Source organism: Nannospalax galili, unplaced genomic scaffold (genome assembly GCF_000622305.1).
Source record: "Nannospalax galili isolate Female #2095 unplaced genomic scaffold, S.galili_v1.0 scaffold10, whole genome shotgun sequence".
In the NCBI taxonomy this organism is placed as follows: Eukaryota; Metazoa; Chordata; class Mammalia; order Rodentia; family Spalacidae; genus Nannospalax; species Nannospalax galili.
The window spans coordinates 2,262,681-2,286,088 of record NW_008331140.1 but is presented as its reverse complement, the minus strand read 5'-3'; the positions used below and the strand labels follow the sequence as shown (position 1 = coordinate 2,286,088).

Sequence of the window (23,408 nt, the reverse complement as noted above, 5' to 3'; positions counted from 1 at the left end):
CAAGCTTTAAAATATTATTTAGATTCTTTCTGGACTGCTAGAATTCAGGAATTCAGTGGTAAAATAATCTAATCTTACATTTTTTCTGTTTATTAACTTTTGGAAGGCAATTTTTAGATTTTATCCCTCTGATGGCTGAGACCGCATAGGTTTTCTGTATATTCTGGAGTTAGTTTATTAATCTTTTCTATGTTTTAGTTTTATAATCATATGTTAATTTCCGTTTCATTTAAGTTGTAATAGTATCATTATTCTCTACTTGGTTTATATTTTAACTGTTGCAGGTGAATGTTTAGCTTATTAATTTTATTTTCTCTTTCTTTCTTTCTTTTCCTTCCTTCCTTTCTTTCCTTCTTTCTTTTTCTCTTTCTTTCCCTCTCTTTTTCTTTCTTTCTTTCTTTCTTTCTTTCTTTCTTTCTTTCTTTCTTTCTTTCTTTCTTTCTTTCTTTCTTTCCTTTTTTGAGACAGAAACTTGCTGTGTAACCCTGGCTGGCTTTGAACTCACTTTGTAGAAAAGGCTGGTCTTGAACTCACTGTGTAGATCAGGCTGGCTTCAGATTAACAGATCTATGTGCCTATGCCTCCTGAGTGCTGAGATTAAAGGCAGGTGCCACCACTCTCAGATAATTTCATCCTCACTCTAACACATGCAAGTAAATTTACAAATATACTAAAAACTGAATTAGCCTATCTTACAATTTTCACATATATTATTTCAATTATTGCTTAAAGATATTTTCTTATTTCCTATGAGATATTCTTTGAATATTCGTATATTTAAAAATGTGCTTTTTTCCCAAACATATTTTGGTGTTCCTTTTTTACATTTATTTTTATTGTATGTGTATAAGTGTTTTACCTGCATATTATGGAAGTGCACTTGCGTTGTGTAATGTCCATGGAAGCCAGAAGAGGGCTTCAGATCCCATGGAACTAGAGTTAAGGATGATTGTTAGTCACTGTGAGTGCTGGGAACTGAATCCGAGTCCTCTGCAAGAGCAACCCGTGCTCTTAACCTCGAGCGATCTCTCTAGCCCCATATTTTGACTTTCTAGTTGTTATATATTTAATCACATGGTTTTTTGTTTTGTTTTGTTTTGTTTTGGTCTTTATGGGATAGGGTCTCCCTGTATCCACAGATGTCCTGGAACACACTATGCAGACCAGTCTGATCTTGAACTCACAGAGATCCGCTGCTTGCCTCTGCCTCCCCAGTGCTGGGATTAAAGGTGTGTACCATGACGCCCGGTAGGGTGTCTTATGTATACTGTCATATCATTGGTGAATAAGGATACTTTGACCTCTTCTTTTCTAATTAGAGCCCCTTTAATTTCCTTCTTTCATCTTGCTGCTCTACCTAGTTTCATGTACTTATTAAAAGGCGTGAGGATAGTGGACAGCCTTATCTGGTTCCTGTTTTTAACGGGAATGCTTTAAGTTTTTCTTCATTTAGAATGATGTTGGCTGTGGGCTTGCTGTATATAGCCTTAATTATAATAAGTTATGTTCCATATAGTCCAGTTCCCTTTAGGACTTTTATCATAATTGCCTGTTAGATTTTGTCAAAGACTTTTTCTGTGTATCTTGAGATGATCATGTGATTTTTGTCTAAGTTCATTTAAATGACTGCATTTATTGACTTACATCCCTGCATCTGTGGAATAAAGCCCAACTTCATTTAAGTGATTTATTATTTTTATTGACTTATTTATATTGAAGTATCCCTGCGTCTCTGGAATAAAACCTATTTGATCATGGTGAATGATCTTTTTGATGTGTGTTTGTATGTGATTTGAGAGTACATTTTTGAGAATTTTTGCATCTATGTTCATTGGGATATGAGTCTACAGTTTTCTTTTATTGTGTGCCTTCTGGTTTTGATATTAGAGTAATACTAGTGTCGTAGGAGGAGTTTGGAAGTTTTCTCTCTGTTTTATCTTTTTGAATAATTTAAGCTGTATTGGTTGTATATCTTTGAAGGTCTGGTGAAAGACTTCTGTGAATCCATCTGGACCTAGACATTTTTTTTAATTGGGAGGCTTTGTATTACTCTTTCAATTTCCTTATTTGTTGTGAGTCTGTTTAAACTGTTGATCTCTTCTTAGCTCATCTTTGTTGGTTTCCATAAATTTAGAAATTTGTCCATGTCTTTCAGATTTTCAAATTTAATAGAGTATAGGTTTTTAACATATTCCTTTAAAATATTCTGTATCTTTTTGGTGTCTGTTGTGATGTTTTCCCTGTAGTCTCTGATTTTGTTGATTTGGATTTGCTCTACCTTTCTTTTAGTTAACTGGGCCTAAGGGTCTATCGATCTTGTTTATCTTTTCAAAGAACTAGCTCTTAAGATTCATTGATTCTTTGTTTCTATTTCATTAAGTTCCACTCTGATTTTTGTTATTTCTTCCTATCTGCTAGGTTTAGGTTTAGTTTGTTCTTGCCTTTCTAGATTCTTGAGTTGTACTATTAAGTCATTTATTTATGCTCTTTCTTATTAAAAAATATTTTATGTATATTAGTATACTGCCTGCATATATATAAGTGCACCCATGTCTTGCAGTACCTGCGGAGGTCAGATGGTGTTGAACCCCTGGAACTGGAGTTGGGATGGTTGTTAGCTGCCATGTGGGTGCTGGGAATCGAAACTGGGTTCTCTACAGGAGCAGCCAGTGCTCTTAACCACTGAGCCACCTCTCCAGCCCCTGCTTTCTGATTTTTTAAACAGAAAAAAGGCATTTAGAGCTATAAACTACCCTCTTGGCTGCTTTTAATGTGTTCCAGAGATTTTGTTGTGTTGTGTTATCATTGTCATTTAGTTCCAGGAATACTTTTACTTCTTCTTGATTTCTTCTTTGACCCATTCATCATTCAGGAGTATGTTGTTTAGTCTCCATTAGTTTGTGTAGTGACCAGAGCTTCTTTTGCTGTCGATTTTAAGCTTTATTGTGTTGCATTCTGATAAACTACATCGAATTATTTCAATTTTTGTATTTGTTGAGGTTTGTTTTGTGCCCTAGCATGTGGTCAATTTTAGAGCCCATCTTCCATGGACTTCTGAGAAGAATATCTGTTCTTTGGTGCTTGGGTGAAATATTTGGTAGATGTCTTTTAGGTCCATTTGATGTATGCTATTGTTTAATTCAGATGTCTCTCTGTTTATTCTTTGTCCAGATGATCTGTCTATTGGAGATAGTGGGGTATTGAAATCACATACTATACCTTAATTGGGGTTAATCTATGTCTTGAGGTACTGTAGTACTCTTTTTATGAAATTGGATGCATCAGAGTTTGGTGCATACATGTTAGTCAATGACTTTAATGTCTTTGTGGTCAATTGTTCCTTTGGTTAGAATGAAGTGACCTTTATCTCTTCCTATTAATTCCAATTTGCAGTCTGTTTTGTCAGATATTAGAATTAAAACACCTGCTTATTTCTTAGTGCCATTTGCTTGGAATATTTCACCCTAAGATAGTGCTTACCCTTCAAGGAGAGATGTGTTTCTTGGAGACAAGAAAAAGATGGATTTGGTTTCATAATCCATTCAACTAGTCTGTCTTGACTAGGTAGTTGAGGGCATTGACATATCAAATTGTTATTGAAAATTGTGTATTGATTACTGTAATATTAATTTCTGCTTGTGTTCTTGATCCTCTTTGGTGTTTCCATAATTATACCTTCATTTGCTTTCTTTCTGTAGCTTCTTGGATATGGTTGTTTCTTCAGTCCTTTGTATTGCATTGTGTATTCCCTGTAGGTCTAGTTTTGTGGATGTGAATTCTTTCAGCCTATTCAAGTTACAGAAGATTTTTCTTTCCCCATCAACTGTGATATATAGTTTTGCTGGGTAAAGTATTCTGGATTGGCATCTATGGTCATTTAGAACTGGGAATACTTGGCTCTGGGCTCTTCTGTCTTTTATAGTTTGCAATGAAAAGTCAGCTGTAAATTTGATGGGTTTTCCATTATATGTAACTTGTTGCTTTTCTCTTGCAGCTTTCAGTATTCTCTTTTTTTTTTCCTGTACAATTAGTGTTTTTATTACCACATGCTGTGGGGAAGTTTCTGTTCTGCTCCTGTCTATTTGATCTTTCGTGTGCTTCTTATGTCTGTACAGGTATGTATTTCCTTACTTTAAGGAAATTTTGCATCTGTGTTCATCAGGAAGATTTGGCTGTAGTTTTTTAAAATTACACACGTATCTGTTTTTTGTGTCAGAATAATGCTCACTTTTAAAAATGAAGCCTGTCTTCCTTTTCTCTATGTTGTGTGTAAATGTTTGAGAAGTATTGACATTAAAGTTTTCGTAAAATTTTGGAATAAGTTAAAAGTGACTATATCTGGCCTTTTCTTTGTGAGTAGGCTTTTAATTACTGCTTAAATCTCATTGTTATGGATCTGTTTAAATTGTTTGTGTATTCTGAGTTTAATTTATCAGGTCATGTGGATTTATGGATCCATCCATTCTAGCTCTTTCAGCTTTTTGGACTGTAAATTTTCAGTGTATGTGCTAATGATCTGGATTTTATTGGAATCTATTGTAACATCTTCCTTTTCATCTTTAATTTCATTAATTTGAGTTTCTTTTCTCTTGGTTAGTTTGGTTAGGAGTTTGTTAATATTGTTAGTCATTTCAATGAGCCAGCACTTTGATATTGTATATCATTCTTATAGTCTCTATTTTATTACTTCCTTCCCTAATCTTTTTCTTTCTTGCTACCTTCTGCATTTGAGTTTGGGTTCCTTTTTTTTTCTAGAATCATGAGTTGCATCATTAGGTTATTACAAATCTCTGATATTTTTAAAAATTGTAAGCACATAAAACTATAAACTTACCTTCTAAGACTGCCTTGGTCATAACTCAGAGACTGTGGTATGCTGTGCTCTTGTTTTCATTTGATTTTAGAAATTTGAAAGTTTTTCTTTTCTTGATTTCTCAAATTTTCCATTATTCACTCAAAAGTTTATTATCAGGCTCTTAAGCTTTTGTGTAGTTTTTGAAGTTTCTCCTACTGTTGATTTCTAGTTTTGTTCTACTATATAATAATACAAGGACTTATTTAATTTTTTTGTAGTAAATCGTACTTTATGTATTCTAATGTGATTAAGTGTAGAGAAGGTTCCATGAACTGCTGAAAATAATGTTCATTTTCTCTATGTCTGGTGACATATTTTGTAGATATCAATAAAATCCATTTGATGTGTAATTTTGATTTGATGTTTCTTTCCTGAATTTTAGTTTTGGAGATATGCTTAAATTTTAAAAAATTAAGATTTGTTTACTTATTATGTTTGGTGTGTGCACGTGTGTATGTGTGCGAGTGTGCCTTCATCTGTATGTGGCGATAGAAGATAACTTGTGGCTGTTGGTTCTCTCCATTCACCATGTGGGTCTCTGGGCTTTAACTCAGGTCATTAGGCTTGGTGGCAAGGCAAGTACCTTTTACCTGCTGAACCATCTTGCTGGACCTGGGAGACCTGTTTATTAAAGTCTATTATTATTATTATATTGGGACAATTGATTATTTATCATTTGTTTTATGAACTTCAGAATTCCAATAATGCGTAAATATTTACAATTGTTACATTTTCTTGATGGCTTTATTATTCATACTAATAAATTCTTCTAACTAGTTTTAGTTTGAAGTCTACTTTTTATCAGATATGGGAATTGTTTTACCAGTTTGTCATACCTTTCATTTGATTGGTTGGTTGATTCCCAGCTTTTAATTCTCATTACCTTTGCTAGGTGTGTGTGTGTAATTGTGTGTGTGTGTGTGTGTGTGTGTGTGTGTGTGTGTGTGTGTGTGTGTTTAAGCCTAATCAGTCTGATATGTAGATCAGACTGGCCTTGAACTCACAGAAATCTATTTGCCTCTGCCTCTTGAGTGCTTGGATTAAAGGTATGCACCACTACATCCATTGTATGTATCTTTTAACTGCTGACTTTAGGACATTTGCATTTAAAGTTATTGAGGTGGGTTTGCCATGATTCTGTGAATTTTGTTGGTTTTTCTGTTTGGTTGAATTATTGATTCTTCTTTCCTTCCCTTGTAACAAGTGTTTCAAGGGCTTCTATGTTATGCATGACTTTTTCCTTCCCTGCTCACCTCTTTTCATCTGTCTTTTATGAAATATAGACATTCCTGTCTTCTTGGGGATGAGAGTGTCTTTACTTTTTTGTTGTGTACAGTATTCTTTTAAAAAGAATTTTCTGGGTGTTGACGAGATGACCCAGCAGATAAAAGTACTGACTGCTCTTGCAGAAGATCCGGGTTTGATTCCCAGCACCCACAATGGCAGCCAACTGTCTGTAACTCCAGTTCCAGGGTATCCAATGCCCTCTTCTGACCTCTGTGGGCATGACACGACACATGTAGGGAAAAGATATGCACATAAAATAACAATAATAAATTTAAAGTAAAAGAATTTTCAATAGTGTTTGTTTGGTTGTCATGAATTGCCTTAATTTGTGCCTTTATTGAAATATTATTATTTCTTCATTTCAATTTTAAAAGACAGCTTTTTTAGGTATATCAATATTAGTTGGTAGTTATTTAATTTCAGGGCTTAAAATATATCATTCCATGTTTTCCTTGCTTTTACAATAGCTGACAAAAAGTCTGATACAGTTCTGTCTTGACTAGTATGTTCCTGGAGGGCTTCCTCTCTGGTCATGTCTAAATGTTTCTTCTGTTTGGATGTCTTGTTCTTTCTCTAGATTTGGGAAATTCTGTGCTGTAATTTCACTGAATAAATTATCTAAGCATGTAGACTATATCTTGGCTGTTTCTTGTAGCCTATGGACTCTTAGTTTGATCTTGATTCTTAGTGTTATCTCCAAGGTTTTAGAAGTTTTGTTCATATTCATTAAATTTTTCTTTATATGTATCTGTATATATTAGTGTCTCAACTTTGTTCTCCATCCCCCAAATTCCTTATTCCATCCTTCTTCTTATATTTATCTGTTGATGATTCTTTCCATTTTATTTTTTATTTGGTTGACTCATTTTCCAGAATTTCTGTTTGGTTGACTTTCTACCTCTCATTTTTCTTGTTTAATTTTTCTTCCTTTTGTTTAATTTTTTCTTTCAAGTTACTGACTTCTTCATCGATTTTGGTGGCTTTTTTGTCTAGGTCTTGAATTGATTTCCTTCATTTATCTGCTTATTTAAGTCATCTATATGATCTTTTTTTGTTGTTGTTCTTTGTATTTTGAGTCAGGTTTCCCTATAGGCCTAGCTGCCCTGGAACTCACTGTGCAGCACAGGCTGACCTCATTCTCATAGAGATTACATGCCTCTGCCTCATGAGTGCGGGGACTAAAGGCTACAGATGCTTGGCTCATTGATCCTTTTTAAAAGTTGAGCTCAAGGGGCTGGAGAGATGGTTCAGTGATTAAAAGCACTGGCTGCTCTTGTAGAAGACTTAAGTTCAGTTCCTAGCACACACATGGTAGCTAACAACTATCCATAACTCAAGTTGCAGAGGATCCAGCACCCTCTTCTGACGTCTGTGTGCATTGCATGACACAGGTGCACTTACATTTACACTCATACACATAAAAGTAACAAAATTTTGAAAGAAAATAGTGTATATTCTTTCATGTGCATGGTTTACATAAATATTTTCAAATTTTATTTCATTTACAATGTTTTCATTAATTCCTTGAGAAGTTCATACAATATATTTTGATCATATTCCTCCTCTCCCCAACTCTTCCTCAGATCCATCCCTATATCCTTACCCCCTGAACTTTTTGTTCTTTTTTTTCTATCATGGAGTCTAATTTGTGTTGCCCAAATAATCATGGGTATGGAACCCGCCCTGGAGCGTGGGAGACCTACCAGTGGTCACAACCTTAAAGAAATTTAATCTTCCTCTACCAGCAGCTATCAAATGCCAATAGCTTCTCAACTAGGGGTGGGACTTCATTCCCACCTCTTTCTTCTCCATGGTAGGATATTGCCTGGCTGGAGCTTAAGCAGGTCTTGTGAATGCTGTCAGAAATTGCTGTGAGTTCTCATGTATAACTGTCCTGCTGTCTGGAAATCAGTTTCCTTGTGGCTGTCCACTGTCTCTGGCTCTTTGAATCTTTCCATTGTCTCTTCCTCAAAGATCCCTGAGCATTGGAGACAGAGGTGTGATATCGATGTCTCTTTTAGGGCTTAGCATTCCACACTCTTGTTCTTTTCTGACTGATCAGTTGTGGGTCTCCATTGATTGCATTCTATGGCAAGAAGAAGCTTTTCTGATGAGACTTGAGAGGCACACTATTCTTTCTGTATACCAATAAGTCATTAGAATTTTATTTGAGACAAGCTCTCACTCTGTAACCCTGACTAGTTTAGAACTTGCTGTGTAGACTAAGTTGACCTCATACTCAGAGATCTATGTGTTCCGGCCTTCTGAGTGCTGTGATTAAAGGTGTGTGCCATTGTGCCTGGCTATATATACTATTTTAATCTCTTCTTTTTCTATGACATGAATACCCAAATTCATAATCGGTAAGATCTCTACTATTTTTTTCTGTTTATGTACCATCATAATGTAATTTGTTGACTTTTGATCATTTATGTGTTACTTATATCTTGCTGTTGTTATAAATTTTTTTTGGACAGGCATTGTGGTACATGCCTGTTATTCCTGCACACAAGAGGCTCATGTAGTAGGGTGTCGATTTCAAGACCAGTCTGGGCTACCCAGTAATTTCCAGGCTACCCTGGAATATATAATGAGTTTCAGGTGACAAGAGGATAGATATTGAAACCCCATCTCACAACAAACAAGCAAACAAAGAAACTACAACAAAACAACTAAAAATAAATCTACAAAAACACTCCACAAAGTTTTAGCACTTCATTGCTAAATATTCATCTTTGATTGTGGAGCTCTCCCTCTCCTGGTGAGTCGTTGGCCACCGATCCACGAGGACAAAGGGAGCAGAAGCGATGAACGAGTTCAGGAGAGCCAGTGAGCACGATGGAAAAAGACTTTCTGGGGAGGCAGATTCAGTGATACAGCTCCAGATTCAGTGATACAGCTCCATTTATTCAGTGGGAATTAGGGAAAATATAGTGTGGAGGCAGCAGCCAAAGCTTCAGCTGATAGGTGCTCATAGTATGCTTTATTTACATGTGGTAGGGGGATCCTATCATCCGACTATAGGGCAATGCCTAATTATCATATAGAAAAAACCTGGGGGTAGTTTTATTGCAGGTAACTATGCCAAAGGTCATGTTCCAAATAAGATCAGGCATCCGCGCTTGGCAGAACTTTCCAGGTAAGTTAGGCAGAGAGCAGGAGGCCCCCGCTGAGATAGGGAGTCTTTCCATATAGCGCCGAGCCCCTTAGAGCTATCCAGACATGGAAGACTACAACCTTAGCAGCTGGATCCCCTAACATCTCCCCCTGTTTTGTTTTACAATGGAGAAGTGTCATCACAAGCTTTAAGAGCCAACTCATCTATCTTGGGATAATCCAAAGTTTGATAATTGACCATGAACTGCTTGGTAATAATTTTTGCAGTGGTGCTAATTTATCGGTGAAGAAATTGTATAAAAGAGGGAGATAGCATCAAAATGACACATAGCATGATCAGGGGGCTAACAAAGGGTAGGAGCCATGAAAACACGGGGTTACTAATCCAACCTAATTGTTCGGTGAGTTGAAATCTTGAAAATAGATTGTTACAAGTTTTTTTAGAGCATTAACATTGGTCTCAACAACATTTGATTCATTTACAAAAAAACAGCATTCCTCTCCCAATACTACACACGTCCCTCCATGTTCAGCACTTATTAAGTCTAGTGCTCTTCTGTTTTGGAGTACAACCCCGGCAAGAGAGTTCATTTGTTGTTAGAGCAACTCAAGGCTGTCAGTCATGGATGCCATTGCCTGGTCTAGCTTGTCTCGAAAGTCTCCTGCCAGGTGATGGGTTTGTACAGTAGCAGCAGTCGTATCGCCTCCGGCACCCAGGGGGAAGACGAATCCGAGTCCCACCAGCACGGGGATGAAAATTTCTCTCCACTGGTGGCTGTGAAGGAGTAGGGCAGCCTCTTCTTCCTCGAATAGGTACACCTGGGGAGTAATCATTACAGGTACACAAAAGGTGGACAAAGAGGAGTTAACACAGTGTTGGGCTTTTCATTTGCACCATAGAAAAAGAGGAAGGGCAACGCATGGTGTCCTGGAGAGAGTAATGTTAGTGAGGCATTTGTAATGAGTAGGCTTATTCTTGCTGGAAATGCAAACTGGATAGTTAGCCAGTTGTTCGAATAAGGGAATATCCATCAGATGAGAGATGGTGAAATCTTTTTTTGTTTCTGGGTAAAGAAGGGTGGTATTAACTGGTACTGCTGTCAGTAAAGGTCTATTGCTAGATGCACAAAAGAAGCATTGGGGTGGGTGGTGAAGGGAAGAAAGTTAGCAACATATTGAATGTATTGGCTCCAAGACATAGTTGATCTTGTCTGGTCCTCTGTTTTTCCTGTAGAATAATATTGTGATGAGTTAGCATGGGTTTAGCTGCAGGTACAAGCTGTTGAGAGATATGAAAGTCAGCTATAGGGTAGCTAGAGAATGCACCTGGGTAGAACTTTCCCATTAGTCCCATGGATCTGCAGCATATATTAGGGAATAGTCATGGTTCCCATAGAGATACTTATTATCCTTTAGGTAGATGGGTCTTTCCTGTCCTGTTATACCTTGATATCCCCCAGTTAATCCTAGTTCCAACCTACAGGGATTGAAATAGCGGCAGCCCCCATAGGTATCAACTATCTTGAGGCATGATCATCTGTCTGTTGGAAAGGAAAGCACACATATTCGTTAGTTTTGTATCTGCTAGCATTTGGGTATATTATGATTTCTATGGGGTTTTGACAGCCCACTAGGGGGCAGTCTGTGGTTCTGATTATTTGATATTTTTCCTTGAAATGTTTCCCTGACATAAAATCTCCAGAACATAGTATTGGGGGAGGTGGGGCTGGCCGAAGGGTCCTGAGGCCATTGTGGCTGAGTATCCTGGGAACATTAACTCCCATTATCTCTGAGATTACAGAGCTGTTCAACAGCTGTGGGGCGTGGCACCACAGATGGTGGTGCTGGTGGTGAAAGGGGAGGGAGATTTATCTGGGGATCTTCGTAAGTTTTTGAAGTCTAAGTTTTAACATCTGGGTCTGTTAAATCAATCCATGAGGATACGTGGGGGGAAGAAGGGGGTAAAGGTTATTTTTGCTGGTGGGTGGATTTTGTCTGACTTGGTCAATTTTTATTTTGGGGGGCTGTTGAATCTGTTACCAGGCAATCTTCAGGATTTTTTTCTTTATTTTTGGGGGGCTGTCAAATCTGCTGTTGGGCAATCTTTAGGGTATTTTTTATTTTCTGAACCTTCCCCTTTATTATCCCCTGGTGCTAGTAAGTTCTCCTCAGCCTTAGGTGGGCTTCCTAAGCATTGTTGGATGGCAGCTATTATAGGGAGGAAGGAAAAGGGCAAATGGTGCCTTTCTTGGATTTCCTTTTTATGAGCCAGATAGGCAACATTGGTCCAGACCTCTGGGTCAGAAATGTCTGCCAACAGGATCCAGGGTACGAATTAAAATACTTCATTCCAAAAATTTGAGCCTTTCTTTTGGGAAATCTTAAGTCCTCTTGATTTAAGTAGGGCTCTACAAGAGTGAATTTGGAGGGTTTTTTTGGGGAGAAGCTGAATTCCCCGTTATAAAAAAGAAAGGAAGTGTTGTCAGTGGCATTCAACGTTCCCGAAGCAGCTTGCCACCAGAGGATTGAGACGTTTTGACAGACACAAGGCTAGCCACAGATTTAAGAGACTGGCAACCATCCTTGTGACTTTTCACTGGTTGCTGCATTACCAGATTTTTATGATAGTTGTGAAGGTTGTTGCCTACACCCACTTGGGCTGTTGGGGTCCAGAAAAAGGGCAGGGGGCCTTCGGCCAATATCGGGAAGTTGCCCTGACCAAGAGGCTTCAGTTGCCCACAAACTGTATCCAGACCCTCACAAAGGCAGTAACGAAAAGTAAAGCAAAGAGAGCGATTCCCCCCCTCCTCCTTTTACTCACGTGGCAGGTCAATTTAAGTTCCCACCAGGAACCCTGTGGGGGCGTGGAGGACTACAGGAGAAAGTTCTCCACATGGGGTGGTCCCTCCACATGGTGTTAGCCCCTTCGCCAAAAAAAAGTTTACGGAAAAAAATGCTTTTAAAATCTTTTTTCTATTTGTCTATGGTGGAAGCTGCCTTAAATTCTTTAAGTGCTCCATGGCCACCCGCTGCTTTAAATCCTTTGTTTTTGTTTACATTATGGGGCACTTGGAGCTTGAGTGCCTTCTTTTCACAGGCAGGTCAGTTTAAATTCTCACCTAACTGGTTTAGCTTCAGCTTGAGTGCCCCGAGGGCGAGATAACAAAACAGATTAAGGAAGCTTGTTATTTTAGAAGTTTAATTCAAAGCTTGTGTGAAAATTCCTTAGAACTTTGGGGATTTTATGTTTCTATGGGTGTTTTTCAAGATAGAAAAGGAAAGGGGGGTGAAACACCGATTCCTAGTGGAACATGCCCGGGATTGAAAACCTCAGGGGAATTCCACCTAGTCCACAGTGCAAGCCTGTCTGCAAATTTAAGAGATCCTCAACTGGCTCTAAGAGCAATTAACTGGTTGTTGCATTACCGGTTTTTTTCATTAGAAAGATGTATAGATACAGGGTCTTGTCTACACCTGGGTGGACAGTTGGGGTCTGTTAAGAGGGCTAAGAGCCTTTGGCTAACATCAGGGGTTAGCCCTGATCAGAAAGCTTCAATTGCTCCTTCATCTTTAACCGTCCCATGCGAAGACTCAGATCCAAAATAAAAGGAGGAAAAGGAGGAGAGACTGCCAATCCTCAACGGTGGGATGGCTAAGGCAAAGCTGTTGCTACCCTCTTGGAGAAAGGGGGTACTCACAAACTCCATGTGTTCCAGGAGCCTCACATTCGGGTGCCAGCTGTGGGTTCCTCCCTTCCCTCGTGGGCCGTTGGCCACTGGTCTGCGAGGACGAAGGGAGCAGAAGCAACAAACGGGTTCAGGACAGCCAGTGAGCATGATGGAAGAAGACATTCCAGGGAGGCAGATTCAGTGATACAGCTCCAGATTCAGTGATACAGCTCCGTTTATTGAGTGGGGGTTAGGGAAAATATAGTGTGGAGGCAGCAGCCAAAGCTTCAGCTGTTAGGTACTCATAGTGTGCTTTATTTACATGTGGTAGAGGATCCTATCATCCAACTATAGGGAAATGCCTAATTATCATAGAAAAAACCTGGGGGTAGTTTTATTGCAGGTAACTACGCAAAGGTCATGTTCCAAATATGGTCAGGCATCCGTGCATGGAGGCACTTTCCAGGTAAGTCAGGCAGAGAGCAGGAGGCCCCCGCTGAGAAAGGGGGTCCTTCTATACAGTGCCAAGCCCCTTAGAGCTATCTGGACGTGGAGGACTACAACCTTAGCAGCAGAGTCCCCCAACATTTGATGAAACCCCCATAGGGAATTGCCTGTGTTTTGTGTAATAAATAATTAAAAAGTCCACTCCTCCTTCAAAACCCTAAAGACCCCAAACTACATCTTTTAAGACTTAAAGTACAGGTTTTGTATGCTACGAATTAGTTGTGACAATTGAACGGAGGTTCTTAACCTCATCACGCTTCAGCATCCTCCAAAATGGAGAAAAATCTTTCTTTTTATTAAAAAAACATTGTGTGCTGGATAATGAACATGAAAGAACTGAGCTATGCCCTTCCTTTAAAACATTTTTTTAGAAATGGTCTTCCTAAATTACCCAGGCTGGTCCCCAACTCATAATTCTATCTCAGCTGCCCAGGTACCTGTGATAACAGACTCTTGTTCAGTGCACCTGGCCCCAAAACACATTCGTAATAAGAAAGTAAGAGTGCATGGTATATTTAAGCCATCTGACAGCTTGACAGTAATATACAAACAAAATATCCTGTTAAATCTGAGTTAGAATTCTGTTTTCATTCTGTTATAATTGCAAATGTAAATATTTGAAAAGGTTAAAAATATGCACCTTTAAATTCTTAGAAAGTAACAGTCTTGATAGTCATAGCTTGGCCATGATTAAATATAGTGTGTATATTGCATAATTCTTGCTCATTTTGGGTTATTGTCTACTGAAGGAAAATGAATAATTGCTATAACAGTGAGTTTACTTGATTTTTGTTTTCTATTAAGTAATTTCTACCTATAATTTTATTTTTTTAGAATTACAAGACGAACATTTAAAAGAATTAAATGAAAGGAAGCATCATTTGGTATCAGAACTTGAAGATACTAAAATATCGTTACTGATAAGTATGGTATGATTTAAAAACTGACTAGTTTATAGTATGTCTTACATAATCAATCAGTAGATATTTATTGGATACTACAAACATATATAAGGACCCAGAAATTCAAACAGAGAAGAAGTAATCATACTCTAAAAAAGATGTCTTTACTTAGACTTATTGGATAAAAGCATTTAAGCATTAATAGAATGATGTAGGCTAATGAATTGTTACAACAATTATAAGAGCTGAGAACTGTGTGGGATGAACTGACTAGGAAAACTCCATGGAGGAACTGGTACTATAGAGAATGGAGACCTGAAATAAGGATAGTGTGAGTTATTCTAGAATACCTAAGAGGGATGCAAGGAAAGAGGAAGTATGGAGGGCATGAAGGAAAGAAAATTTACAGAAGCAGATTGCATAAATTTTTATAAAATTTTAGGCTTTTGTATCATTGTTTCTGTTTTGCACTTTATTTCAGATCACTGAAAAGGCTTTAAAAGAAGATTTGCAGATAGTAACAGAAATGATTCATCAGCTCCTTGAAGAAAAAGAAACCCAGCTGAAAGAATTTAACAATGCTAAAGCTGTTCATTCATTTGTGATTTCTGAATTTAAAACCACTGTCTCCACCTTGGAGGAATTATTGAGAAGAGAACATCAAAGGTGAAATTCTTCTAATTTATATAAATAAGTAAATTAAACCAATTTACTTTTGATATTCAGTACCATGTCAAAGCAGGTATTCTCTCAAAGTTTCCATGAATGCTTTGCCCTGGAGTCTAGACAAACTTTTAAGTGCTGATGCAGTGACATGACATACTAAATTGATACAGAAGATTATTGTTGGCTTCCTAAGAACAATTTTCAGGCTGTAGAATTTCTTTTACTTAGGTCTATAAGCTTTTAAAAGTTAACAACAATCTTGGGGCATAGTAAATATTTCTATGGGATAAATTATTCCTTTACTTTTACCTTAAATAGTATTTTGTTTAAAATCTGAGTATAAATAACTGACTCATTTTCTTCCCTTCATGCCTTTTTCATATAAAAGTATGATGAAGCCTAGTCAATTATTTTTGACCTTTTACCACTGTGGTTAAGTTTGGCAGGGCAAAGGAGAGGAATAGATTTCTCCCTGGGTCTGCTGATTTCTCTCCACTGTTGTATGTAGTGATGGAAGAGAAGTAGGTTTTCTAATTTCTCTAATCATATATTTTGGATTGAACTATCAAGGTAGTTTTCAAATATTAAAATTGTGAATTATCATAGATTCACCTGTTCTCATTTCGTTGGTTTAAAATTCATTATTATATTCATTCATTCATTCATTCATTCATTTGTGTGTGTGTGTGTGTGTGTGTGTGTGTGTGTGTACTTGCATGTACTTGTGTGTGGAGGTCAGAGGACAAATTGCAGGAGCTGATTCTCTCCTGGGAATTGAACTCAGGTTGTCAGGCTTGGTAACAAGAACTCTACCCTCACGAGTCATCTCACTGGCTTATCAATTGTCTTAGTTTTTTTAAAACTTATTTTGAGTTTTATGTGTATGAGTGTTTTGCCTGAATGTATGTAAGTGTACCCACATCCTACAATGCCTTCAGGGACCAGAAAAGGGTATTAGATCCCTTGGAACTGGAGTTATGGACAGTGGTTAACCTCCATGGGATTGCTGGCATCCAAACCCAGGTCCTCTGCAAGAACAAGCAGTGTTCTTAACCACTGAGCAATCTTTCCTGCCCTTACCTTAGTTTTTTAGCTCAGGAAAAAAAATCAGAGAAGCCAATAAAACGATACAGTGTTATTTTGTTTGTACTGCTTTAAAAGAAGAATTTGGTATAATAGTAATTACATACTCATTAATCATCAATTTGATTACCATCAATTGTTAAGCTAATAGAGATAAAGCCTTAAGGTTTTAGGTAGATATATTACACAATTATGTATTTATCATAATCTCTTGTTTTAAAATGCTTATACACAATACTCAACAACTGATTAATAATTGAGTGAATCCATGTTAAGATACTGTTATAGTTTGTTTCTCCATTACTGTGACCAAAACACTCTGTCTTACATCTCTGGGGTCACAGTTCATCAGGGAGCCCAAGGTAGGAACTTGAAGGAGGAACCTGAAGGCAGGAGCTGAAGCACAGGTCATGGAGGAACACTGCTTACTGGCTTGCTTCCCTGGACCATGCTTCCTTATGCAACACAGGCCCACCTGCCCAGTGGTGGCACCACCCACAGTGGGCTGGACCCTGCCACATCACTCAACAGTCAAGAAGATGCCCCACAGGCATGACCATAGGCCAGTGCAGTGGAGGCAATTTCACAACTGAGCTCCCTCAACCCAGGTGTGTCAACATGACACTAAAGCTATCCAGAACACCTGGCCCTTTTTCAACTTGCCATACAAACACACCACTATTAAATCATAACCTTTCCAGTTCCTTCCCCCATGATGTTATTCTCACAACATAAGACAGTACAACCTTAAAAGCCCCACAATCCCTAAAATATCCAACACTTAAAAGTCCATAGTCTCTTTTAAAAGTCTCTTAACTGTGGGATTCTGTAAAATCCAAAACAAGTATTGTTTTATTTCAAAAGGAAGAGTCAAGCACATCTAAACAAAACCTAAATCCAGCCAAGTAGCTCAAGGTTGGACATCTGGGATTCGCTCATGATCTTCTGTCCTCCAAAGGGTTTTGGCAGCTCCACTTCACTGACTCTGCTGTCCACAGCACACACAGCTCATCTCACAGACCCAGGCCAGTTCCATTCCATACCTACTGCTGTCCTTGGTGGCCATCCCACGGTCCCAGGATCTCCAAAAGCCTGGGGTCTCCACTGAAACTGAGGCTGTACCCTCACCAATGACCAGCTACAGCCTCTAGGGTGCAATGCCTCGGATTCTTTCCATGACCCCTTCACTCCTGCGGTCTTCACTGCAACTGAGGCTGCACTTTCACATTGGCCTTTCCTGCCCTCTCAGGGTGCCAATCCTCAGCTGCTCTCTATGACCCCTTTGTACTTTCCACACCAGATCCATGCAGGAGACTCTTACACATTACCAAGTCCTGCTTCCAGCTTGAAATGGAGGCTTGAGTCCCCTCGGTAAAATAGCTTCTGTGCCCTGACCCTGAGGAAATACTACCCAGAAGATTTCACCATTGTGATGCTGGTCTCTTGTTACTTACAGCTGATTTTTCAGCCCCAGCTAACCAGCACCAATAGTCCCAGAAAAGCAAAGGTTTTACTTCAGGTTCTGGTCTCTTCTTAATCACAGCTGATTCTTCAGCCCCAGCCAACCAGAATCCACAGATTCTCAATTCAAAATATTGCAAAAACAGCCCTGATAGTCTCTGCTTTCCATTGAAGCTTCACAATCCAGGCACCCATTGTCCACCACTCTTTCAGTATAACTGTTTCAAATTCCACTCAGTGGCTTTTCCAGCCCAAATTTCCTAACACTTCCACAATCCTCCAACATCGGGTCTGTCACAGAAGTGTCCTACTCTCTGGTACAAACTTCTGTCCTAGTTTGTTTCTCCATTGCTGTGACAAAACACTCTGACCAATACTAACTTGCAGAGGAAAGGGTATATTTTGTCTTACATCTCTCGGTCACAGTTCATCAGGGAGCCCAAGGTAGGAACTTGATGCAGGAACCTGGAGGCTGGAGCTGAACATAGGCCATGGAAGAACACTGCTTACTGGCTTGCTTCCCTGGCCCCTGCTCAGCCTTCTTCCTTATGCAACACAGGCCCACCTGTGTTGCCCAGGTGGCCAGGGGTGGCACCACCAACAGTGGGCTGGGCCCTCCCACATCACTCAACACTCAAGAAGATGTCCAACAGACATGGCCCCAGACAGGTCCAATGCAGGAAATTCCCCAATTGAGGTTCCCTCAACCCAGGTGTGTCAAGTTAACACTAAAACTATCCAGCACAGATACATAGTTGATACTTTGTGACATTTTAATTATTACATCAATTCTGACTAAAATATTTTGTATTTTAAAATGACATCCCTTTCAAGATTGGGACAGAATAAAGGGCAACTGAAAATAGTTACCATGGAGCTTCAGAAGAGATCAAGTGAACTGGGTAAGATTTAGAGAATAAAATGTATACTTTTACAATATTAGCTAATTATAAATCATAATTATAGAATATTTAAATTTTAAGAAAACAGTTTAATTTCCTTAAAAAATTTATTTCATTTTATGTAAGTGTATTGTCTGTATGTGTGTCAATGCACCTGTGTTGTGCAATGCCTGCAAAAGTCAAAAGAAGTCACTAGATTCCACTGGAACTGGAGTTACAGACAGTTGTTAGCTGCCATGTGGGTACTGAGAATTGAACCTGGTCCTCTGCAAAATCAGCCAGTGCTCTTAACTCCTAAGCTATCTCTCCTGCTTCACAGTTTAATTTCTTTATTGTAGTTTATAGATGTCTACAAACCCAAGATGTTTTTACTCTAGTTTAGGATTCAAAAGCCGGTATAATCCTTAGTGAAAAGTGTTATATTTTAATTGAAAAAAAATGGTTTTGAGAAAGGATATTGCTTTGTAGCTCAGGTTGGTCATGATGTCTCGATTTATTTGCCTCAACCTTCTGAGTGTTGGGAATACATGTATGTACCCCTATGTCTGGACTGATTTATTTACTTGTTTACTTGCATTTTTGAGACATGGATTTTTTCTATGTCGCTCTGACCAACACAAAAACGTCCAAGAACAAAAGAGAAGTCCTATAAATTTATGAATTTATTTCCATTTTTTTTGAGACAGGGTCTCCCTGTAGCCCCAGCTGGCCTAGACCTCAATATGCAGACCGGTCTGGCCTCAATCTCACAGAGATCTACCTGCCTCTGCTTCCTAAGTGCTAGGATTAAAGGTGTGCACCACCATGCCCGGCTACCCGGCTAATTTTGTTTATTTATGACCATGTAACTAGCTAATTATCATAATGTATGCTTCATGTTTATTAGCCTGAATATCTGCAAATGTAGACACATGCCAAGAAAAAATCTTTTCCTATTTCAATAAAAATTATTTTAATTGGCTAAAATTTCCAAACTGATAAGTATTTATCTAGATTATCTTCATAGTTTTGTGTAATTTCATTAGCTTGAATACTTGTACAAGTAAAATAATTGTAAGTCATATGGTATAGTCTTTAAAGTGTTTGTTTAACAGTAAGTAGTTAAGCTGGTTAAATTCTTTATTTTTTAAAAAATATTCTTTTCATTTTGTGTGTATGAGTGCACTGCCTGCAGGTTTTTGAGTGAACCTGTGTTGTGCAATGCCTGATATCAGAAGAGGGTGTTGAATCCCCTGAAACTGGAGTTACGTACTGGTGTAAGCCACCATGTGGATACTGGGAATCGAACTTGGGTCTTCTGCAAAAGCAGTCAGTCCTCTTAACCACTGAACCATCTCTCTAGCCCCAGTTAAATTCTTTTTTTAAAAAAAAAGTTTTTGTAGGCATATATTAATTGTACATAATAATGAGCTTCATCATGGCATTCTCACAAACATACATAATGTTTTTGTTCATTCACCCCCATTACCCTTTCTTGTGCCCCTCTCATTCCTTATAATCCTCTCCCTATTCCTAACTACTTTCATATCTTTCATATGCATGTGCATGAGTATGTGACTAGAGTTTCATTAAGTGTATTTGTAGAACTGTGGGTAAGACTTTGTTTACAAGAGCCTGAACACCTTACCAGTGGCTACACCACTGCAGAAAATGTCTCTTAAATTATATGATTTTCCTTTTGCAATACTTAATGCCCTACTTATAAAAATGCTTGATCACTCAAAGTTGTACTGTCCAAATTAAACAATTTTATTCTTAGTTTTGCTTTTTATTGTCATGATTATAAAACTTTATAGCTAAAAAAATTCCTTATCTAATTTTAATAATAATTTCAGAACATAAATCTCCATTTTAAAATCATTATACCTACTTTCTTTAAAAAATTAATGTTCTATAGTAACTAAGGAATAATTTTAGTCCTTGAAACGTCTTTAGTGGTTATCTGAAACAATTCAGTTTACCTTTAAAATTAAGTGACTGATATTTATCATACTGTAAATTCTTTTTTTCCATGTGATTTTCTCAGAGTATTGTTGAGAAGTTTGAATAAAGAATTTGAGATTTGTGAGGCAGTATTATGTGTGCATTTCAGCATTGTCTTAGGTATTGTGGGAACACATGAAGTAAAACTCTCTGATCTTGAGAAATCTTCAATTATTATGAGAGAAAGGTTGAATATGTAAAACCATTAGAGTAATGGTGTACAGAATGACGGGGTAAGCAAGGATTGCCTTATAGTAAGGAAAGAAAATATGAGCTTCTATTTTGTTTCAGTTATGTATATTCTGAATATACATAACATTTCTATTATAGCTTTGCATAAAATTTAAATATATATTTGTACTTAACATACTTTTATATTTGAGGTAAATGTTCAGATTTCTTATTGAGAGAGCTATGTTAATGTTGATACCAATAGGATGCCAAAGAGTTAGGAAAGACTATGGAAGAAGTAGATATTAAGAGCAGACTTTTAAGGTATAGAGAAAATTTGGATAGATGTAGAGGATGATGAAATTTTAAAAACCATATGTGTGGGAGTGCAGAACTAACAATTACAAAAGGATATTTTCTTCTTGAGTTAATAATATAGTCCTCAAAACCATAAATGTTTCAGGATCTTTATCTTTCTTTTTATTTTTGCCTTACTTTTTTTTAAAAATTTTGAGACAAGGTCTCACTTAGTAGCCCAGACTTTCCTGGAACTTATTGTTGTAGCCCAGGCTGGCCTCAAACTTGCATCAGTCCTCCTGTCTCAACTTCCCAAGCCCAGGGATTGCAATAATAACTACTGTACCTGGCTATATCTTGTCCTTCACTTCTAATTAGTTATCCAGTGCTGCTCCATTTTTCTGACGATAGTGTGTCTTCTTTAGCTCTGAACAACTTTCTTATTTTCCAGTTTATAAGTGTTATTATTCTCTCAGGAAGTCACAGTGGATAGCTCAGGACTAATCCGTCATCTTTTTCAACTCTTAAAGCTTTTCTCTCTTTTTTTTGGTAATCTTCAAAATCAAAAATTTGGGGATTTTTTTTTTTTTTTACTTTCTCTCACTAATTAGAATTTTAGCTATGTGTACCTTGCTATTTTTAAAACCTCATTTGCCAAATTTTAAATGTCCTAGAGCTCTAGGTAATCTACTTCAGGGACAAAGTATCTGACTGAAACATATTATAGATAACAATATATTTACTTTTGTTTTCTGTTTCAACTTTTTTTAATTTTATTGTGTGTGTATGAGTGTATTGCCTGCATCTGTATAAGAGCACCCATGACATGCAATAACTACTGAGGTCAGAAGAAGGCATCAGATCCCCTGGAAATGGAGTTACAGATGGTTGTTAGCCTCCATGTAGGTGCTGGGAATTGAACCCACAGGAGCAGCCAGAATTCTTAATCAGTTAGCCATCTCTCCAGCCCCACAAGTGGTTATTTAAATGAGTTAAACCCTGAGAAATTTTTAGTAATTCTATTATATTTCCAGTAATTAAAACCTTTAACAATGAGCAAAAAAAATTTTTTTTCACACAATTTAGGTTACAGCTGGAAATTAGAGGAGTCTGTTAGAAATTAAAGAAAAAGGTGGGGGAGTTGGGCTGAAAATAGTTTAAAATTCATCAGCATAACATTGAATTAATGGAAATTAAAGATAGACATTGTAAAGTACTATTATTTTGGGTAGGAAGAAGGAAAGGGTATACTAAAAAAAGATTTAAAAAAGGAGTTAGAGTTAGAGAGCAAGCAGGAAATAGTACAAGGTCTTGGTAATCAAAAGGAAAATGGTAGCCAGTGCTTAATAATATCAGATACTACCAAGCTCCATAATGAATAAGTCTGAAAATGTCATCACAAAATACTTATTGTTGATCTTTGTGATCATAATTTTATCACTATCATGAGATAGGCATTAATATTGTGTGGAGTTATGAAAGACATGTATAGTTTAGCAAGAATAAGAAAAACAAAATGATAAATTGGGCAATAGTTTAAAAGCCAGTAAGGTTAATCAGCTATTTTTTTTTTATTCAAAGGGGTTGTTAGGTGGGACAGGAAAAATTAAAGATTTCTTTACACAGACTTGGTATATTTTAGAGCAGCTGAAACCTCAGAAGAGGTGGGGATATTGAAATCCAAAGTACAAAGATCAGAATTAGCTTGAGAAAAGATCAGTTCTTCAAAATTTGTAGTGAAGATGACAAAACCAGATTCAGGTAGCGATCAGTTGAAAGTCAGAATCCACACTGACCCCACTCCTAATATATTTTATGTAGATTAGCTGCTTATTTTGTTTTATGAGTTTCGAACTCACATGATTATGGAACTAACCTAGAAACATTACTATTGGTATAGTAGTGTTCGGTGATTTGGACTCCTTCAGTGCTTCCTCTGTTCATTAATCTATCTCCTGATTTTTCCCTTTCAAATAGCATTGTAGTTTTTTAATTTTTTTAATAATTTTTTTGAATTTTTGTGTATTTCATACAGAACATGTTAATCTTATTCATCTTTATACACCTTCTCCATTGGCACCCTCCCATAATAACCCCCTAGCCTGGAATTCATATGTTCTGTCACTTGTGTTAAGGCCTATCTTGTCAAGTTAGTGTTCCCAGATGACCCTCAGTGCAAGTCCATCTACTGGGTTCTAGTCAGCCTTTATCTAGAATCCCTCCATTTAAGACAGGCTCTTCCTCTCCCAGCAGTAATCAATTGCCAATAATTCTTAGACTAAGATTGGAACCTGATGCCTAGCAAATGTCATTATTCTTATTTATTCTCTTTCCTTTTAAATCCAGCTATTAACACACATATATTCTTTTGCTTATGTTAGAAGAGATGACCAAACTTAAAAATGACAAAAAAGTGGAAATTGAAGAATTGAAAAAACTCTTCGTAAGTATATATTTCTTATTAATATGTAACAATTATTTAAAAAAATAATATTGAAATTACTGACCT

The 23,408-nt window shown here is 37.4% G+C and overlaps 1 protein-coding gene across 1 annotated transcript in view; it reads left to right on the top strand.

The window, feature by feature from the left end:
- LOC103725472 (synaptonemal complex protein 1-like) overlaps positions 1–23,408 on the top strand; it is a 65,415-nt gene that overhangs the window by 19,929 nt on the left and 22,078 nt on the right. The window contains 4 exon segments of the mRNA XM_008822782.1: positions 14,269–14,363; positions 14,818–15,002; positions 18,381–18,448; positions 23,281–23,342. Of these exon segments, the coding sequence (XP_008821004.1) occupies positions 14,269–14,363; positions 14,818–15,002; positions 18,381–18,448; positions 23,281–23,342 (410 nt within the window).